The 5,763-nt window shown below is 30.1% G+C and overlaps 2 protein-coding genes across 2 annotated transcripts; one reads left to right on the top strand and one right to left on the bottom strand.

Annotated features, from left to right (window-relative positions):
• Positions 1-437: 437 nt before the first annotated feature.
• On the bottom strand, positions 438-1,311 carry LOC125071582. The gene is made up of 3 exons (XM_047681904.1): positions 1,082-1,311; positions 718-958; positions 438-559 (listed from the first exon to the last, which is right to left on the bottom strand). The coding sequence occupies exons 1-3, from the start codon at positions 1,205-1,207 to the stop codon at positions 438-440; spliced, it is 489 nt and encodes a 162-aa protein (XP_047537860.1). The 5' UTR covers positions 1,208-1,311.
• Positions 1,312-1,840: 529 nt separating this feature from the next.
• LOC125071285 lies at positions 1,841-3,377 on the top strand. Its single transcript, XM_047681463.1, has 2 exons — positions 1,841-2,262; positions 2,814-3,377. The coding sequence occupies exons 1-2, from the start codon at positions 1,950-1,952 to the stop codon at positions 3,035-3,037; spliced, it is 537 nt and encodes a 178-aa protein (XP_047537419.1). The 5' UTR covers positions 1,841-1,949; the 3' UTR covers positions 3,038-3,377.
• The last annotated feature ends 2,386 nt before the right edge of the window (positions 3,378-5,763 follow it).

The following is a 5,763-nucleotide window of genomic DNA, read 5'->3' as shown; positions in this document are numbered from 1 at the left end:
AGACAAACTTTATTAAATTCTTTGTTATTATATATGTATTTTTTATTTCATCCTCTAATTAAATAAATATGAGAAAGTCTCATAATAATTTATAAGTCTGTTATAATTTTACTCAAACATGTGATAATAATTTTCTTTTGCTAGTTAGATATAAAAAACAGTATATAATCTTTTTGTATCAAATAGTACAAAGTGGCATATTTTATTTTACATTAACAATATAGAAATATAATCATTTAAGTAGCTTATTTTAATTAATGTGTATTTTCCTAACAGATTATGGATCCTATAAATAATTTCTGAAGGGAAATCATAAAAAAATTACATATTTACTTAATATAACATACCAAGAACAGCTTTTATAAAATATATTTTCAATTACCTAAATTATTGTCAAAATTTAAATAAAAGAAATTTGTTTAATATTTTATAATAATTTATTTATTTTTGCGAGACTGAGTCTGCCCATTCATCAACATGTTCATATCAATAAACATGTCATCATCACTTTCATCTTCGTCTTCCTCCATATTAAAGTCTGTTGAGTTGGGATTTGGCACTGTAACAATGGTTTAAATTATGTCTTAAAAGCCAAATAAGCATCATGACATTATTCACTACATAAAAATTACATAGATTAATTGATTGATTGCAAGATTACAATTAATTTATTTTTACAAGATCATTTTAAAACAAAATTAGAAGAAAAAGACATACTCAATGATGGTTCGGTGACCATCAAATCAAGTTCTTCATCATTGCAGAAAGTTTCGTTAACTGAGAAAACCTTTTGTTCTGTTTCCACATCACTTTTCCCTGTATTCACATGCTGCATCATATATACTGCTGAAGTTGTGGCTATACTATCTTCATTGTCTTTTACGATTGTTCCCGGAACATCTTTTTTTGTATTGCCTTTTAGTTTTGCTTTTAAACTTTCGAGGTGCAGCCTCTCTATCTTAATTTTTACAAAAATTACAAATTATTAGTCTTACTCTGTCCTTATAAGTTAAAAATATTCCAATACATTTAGTAATATGTCATGATCACTATTTAAAATAAAAATATTTATTGCTCTTACCTGTAAACAATTACGCTGATTTTTAATCTTCGTTAAAGCATCAACTATCCATTTCTCTTCGGCTAAAAGTTGAACTTCTTCTGATACACGATATCCCAATTTTTGATAAACATTTTTATGCGTCATGAGTATTAATTATATTCCAATATTCATTAACATCTAATTGAATTAAATATTTTTATAAATAAGAACATAAAGTATAATGTTTACAAAATACACTTTGGCCGTAAACAAGAATCAACTGTTAATGACAGATGTCATATAGTTATCAAAACAGATGGCAGATTAAAACTATTTTACTAATAAAAATATTTTACTAGTAAAAAAATACTAATTACTATCTGACTTTATAATAACAATCAACAATACCATTAGTTACTTTAAATGAATATTAAATAAAAACAAAAGCCAACTAAATTGACAAATTTTCTATGAATCGGAAATTGTATATCCGAAATACCCAAACTTCGCACCAAAAAGTAAACACAAGAATCTAGGCTCTAGACAGGTGATCACGGGCTCCTTTTCTTTTAATGTCTTATCCTACATAAAGTATTGATGCATTAGGTGGTAAAAATATTTTAATGGAAATATAATGAAAAATATTTCATGAAACTAATACAGTAATATAATATCTATTAAATAATTTATATGTAATGTTAAGGGTAACTGTCATTTCAAATTAAAATAAAATCCATAGACACTTTAGACCCCGAAGAAAAAAATTTAAAATAAAAATTGAGGGTATTTATTAATAAATTACAGAAATAAGATAATCGACACGTAACAAAAGGGCTTTCGGCAAATTGCATGATAGTCGTTATTAAAACCGCGCAGTGAGAACTTCCTCATACTAAATTCAGTCAAAATGGATTTCGAAGCGGGCTCCAGTTCAGAATACTCCGATTCAGAGTCAGAAAATGAGTACGACCTTTGTTCTAGAAATGAATCTAATTTTTGTGGTCTACCGTTCGATCCAACGTCCCTTGAAAATATTATTTTAACAATAAGCGACCAATTTAATTTTCGTATACTCTTGAACGATAGCAGAACAAAAAGCGCTCTTCTTGTTACTACGGGATTAACACTAGCTGGAACTTTGATTGGCAAACATTATGGAGGCAAGATTGGTGCAGCTGTCGGAGGCGCAGTAGGTGGCGTTTGTGGTATTGGAGTCGTAGGTAAGCAATATTACTGGAACAGTTAGATCATTTAACTTTTGTTTCCAAATTAATAACCAACACATATCAAAATTTATAAACATACACCAAAATCAAAATTATAATTTATAACGGTTTTAGTATTCAAAATGCTTAAACAGTAACGTTTATATCATATATGCCTGTAAATTACGGCGGTAGTCATTTTTCGTTTCTTTACGAATTATAAAGTAAATTATAATCTGGCTAAATCGATCTATCTATATATATAAAAGCGAAATAAAACTCACTGAGTAATCACGAAATCTCAGAAACTATAACACGTACAAACTAGAAATTTGAAAACTTTATTAAATTTAGACATCCGTTAAGAACGGATTTTACGAAACTAAACCCCTAAGGGGGTAAAACTAAGGCAGGTTTGGAAGTTTGTGTTATATAAATTTCGCACGGGTAAAGCCTCAGGTTCATCTAGTAATATATAATAATGTCGATATGTGTACCTACATCAAATTTAAAACTACCTACCTTCCCATATTCTAAATTATAATTGTTTTAAATAAATGTTACAGCTGTATCGATGCGTGATATATGGAAGGATATACGAGAAAAATTGTCGGAGTTATTCGATATCGTCTACGATTATCTGGCGGGTCTAGGAATCAACGACTACAAGAAAGCTGCTAAATTTTTAATGCAACACAGCGGTGATAGCTCTCAACTCGCTATGGTTGTCCTTCAAGTTACCTCGGATATTCTTGGAAAAAAAGTTTTGTCCAGTTTAACTGTAGGCTAAGGTTTTTTAATTTATATTGTTTAGTTTACGTGACTTCTTCACACGTACCTACTACTGAGTTGTAGACTTATTTATGACTATTGAGTTTAGACTATTACTTGTGACTAATGTATGACATGACATAGGATTAGTTAATGTTATAATAATTTAATATTTATTCTAGATGTAAGATACATTCAATGCAGTAACTTATACTTTTTGGACTACTTCTACTAATATATTTTTTTTACTGTCTATTTTTTCTTTTGTCATTTTTTTTCCACTATTATTTTCTATTTCTGTATATTTTCTTGCTCAAATTATAATTATATAATCAACAATACAGTAATCATTAGTATAGTAGTACTAGTAAATATAAAATGGAAATTATTTTACTTAATGTTTTGAAATGTTTCAATATATAAAATATGTCTTAATGAAATAAATGAATTTTAATCAAATAATATAAGAAAATAATTATTTTATAATTATCTTGCCTTTCATTTATTGTGATTATTGAAATAAAATGTGGAATTTTTGGCGAGACTTTTTTTTACCTCATTGCTTGTCAATGTAGTTTCTCTTAAGATGTGTTAAGTTTTTAAATATTGCAACAAGTAAATATTACTTGATGGAATAAAATAATTTCTGACTTAACTAACATAACGAAGGCATAAAATAGAATAGGCCAATATGAGGCATTTTTAAGGCAATTATGTGGGTGATATTCGATGGAAGGCTCGAGAAAAAAAAACTTAAATATTTTACAAAATTATTTTCCATCAAATAAAATCAATTTAGTTAACTTTTGACGTTTCGTGATAAAAGATATTTCTAGGTCAGTACTAGCTTTATGGCGTAACCTTATAACAGAATACATCTCAATAATAGCTCGTATTAAATGTTCTGTTGATGATTGAAGATTAAATGTTGCAAGGAATGGAAACACATAGAACTGAAAATATCTGAATCTATAAAAACCTTCAACGTCTTAGCAACTATGTAATTTGTATTACTGTATTTTGCGGGTATACTTTGTCCTCTATGTTCTCTGATCAATGACCATATAAATGCTTCAGTCTTTAAACAAATTTCAAAAACATTTCTACTGGGGTAGCACAGTCCGCCCATGTCTTTTAGAGTTATCAATTTGTGGTACGACAATTTTATACTGGTCTTTAAATTTGTGACACACTCTTCGCATTTCAGTATTTTTATCAATTTGCGCGATACATACCCAGAAATGTAAACAACTATTTGTTTTGAAGCACTTTTAAAGTTCTCGTCGTTAAGTTTTTCAAAATTTCACAATTGATGCTGGCCTCGATAGGCAGAGTTTAAAATTTGGTTTTCGTTTTCATGAACTTGATAGTCTTCATCTTCGAGTCGGTTAGTTCCACTAGTGCTGTTTATGATGTTGACTGATGTTGTTGTTAAAATGGAACAAATATCCAGTGGGATGCAGTTGCCTGTGAATGAGGAACTCAGTTCGAGATGGCTAAATATGTTCTTGTACGCTGCCTGGAATTGAATAACGTTGGGATTTTTATTATTCCCGCCGTATTTCCTGATAAATCCAAAGAACAGATGAATATTGTCTTGGCTTAGACGGTATGTAGATATATAAGCCAATTTTTTTTTACCTCGTCCATCTCATTATACATATTTTTTAAACTTTCGATACATATTATTGCCCCATCAAACCCAGTGTAACTTTGGTACTCTATAACATTTTTTTTCAAAATATTTATAACATTTCTGGCATCTCTGTTTGGTCGTTTGATAACCCTTGTTTGTTTGACACGAATTTGTAATGAAATAATGTAGCGTTTTACTTCGTTTAACAATTCAAAAATAGTGGTTTTGTTTTCGCAGCATATGGGGCTTTTGTTACCATTAATGTGACACTTTTTAGAATTTAAACGTCAAAGAGATTGTTCATCAAAGTGATAAAATTAACAGTACCAGCGCTGTCAAAAAATTGCGGTGATTTTAACATTTCATCACATAGCTTAAGGGTTTTAAGCTACACTTCTGCTGAGTAACTGAATAGCTAGCCTAACTTTCATGACCTGATTACGAAAATGTATATGCCTGGGTGATTGTTTATTTACAAATCTGAATCCTTCATTAAATTGTAATTTGTTTAAATTAACAAGCAATTGCCATTTGACTTTTTTATTATTTTTATCGAAAAATATTTTCTTGTTTTCAAATGTATTTCTTATAAGTTTTATAACGTGACAAGGATCAACGAAAACATACATAGATTTTCAAATGTTGACGGATGGGAAAAATGAGTCTTCATGTTGGCTACATCAGAAAGTTGACAGCCTAGTTTCCAAACAGAAATCAAATTTGTTTTGCTTCCATCAAATGTTAAGCTAATGACTCTTACTCTTGCTTTGTGACACTTATTCAAACAAACTTTAATTAAAGTAGCTGTAGTTTCAGCGGTAACATCAGCTGTCAAGAAATATCCAACAGGAAATCCTTTGGCAATTCTTCACATTAGGCGTCGTCCCGTTCTCCTGGAAGACTGCTTTGGTGCATCCGATTCCTAAAAAGGGTAATCGCTCAGACCCGTCCAATTATTATAGGCCATCACCCATCACCCCCTTGTTCTCCAAGGTAATGGAGTCCATTGTAAACTGCCAGCTCCTGCGGTATCTAGAGGAGTAGCAGCTAATTAGTGACCGCCAGTACGGTTTCCGTCGGGGTCGCTCAGCCGGTGATCTTCTAGTTTA

The sequence above is a fragment of the Vanessa atalanta genome, chromosome 19, assembly GCF_905147765.1.
Source record: "Vanessa atalanta chromosome 19, ilVanAtal1.2, whole genome shotgun sequence".
Taxonomy (NCBI): domain Eukaryota; kingdom Metazoa; phylum Arthropoda; class Insecta; order Lepidoptera; family Nymphalidae; genus Vanessa; species Vanessa atalanta.
Note: the sequence above shows the minus strand (reverse complement) of the source record. Positions and strands in the feature narration are given on the sequence as shown.

Bases quoted from the DNA above. Each gene is read 5' to 3' on its own strand.
- LOC125071582 (XM_047681904.1), bottom strand. From the start codon at position 1,207: ATGACGCATAAAAATGTTTATCAAAAATTGGGATATCGTGTATCAGAA. The intron at 959-1,081 runs GTAAGAGCAATA...GTAAAAATTAAG, and splicing joins ATCAGCGTAATTGTTTACAG to ATAGAGAGGCTGCACCTCGA. The intron at 560-717 runs GTATGTCTTTTT...CCATTGTTACAG, and splicing joins GGTCACCGAACCATCATTGA to TGCCAAATCCCAACTCAACA.
- LOC125071285 (XM_047681463.1), top strand. From the start codon at position 1,950: ATGGATTTCGAAGCGGGCTCCAGTTCAGAATACTCCGATTCAGAGTCA. The intron at 2,263-2,813 runs GTAAGCAATATT...TAAATGTTACAG, and splicing joins TTGTGGTATTGGAGTCGTAG to CTGTATCGATGCGTGATATA.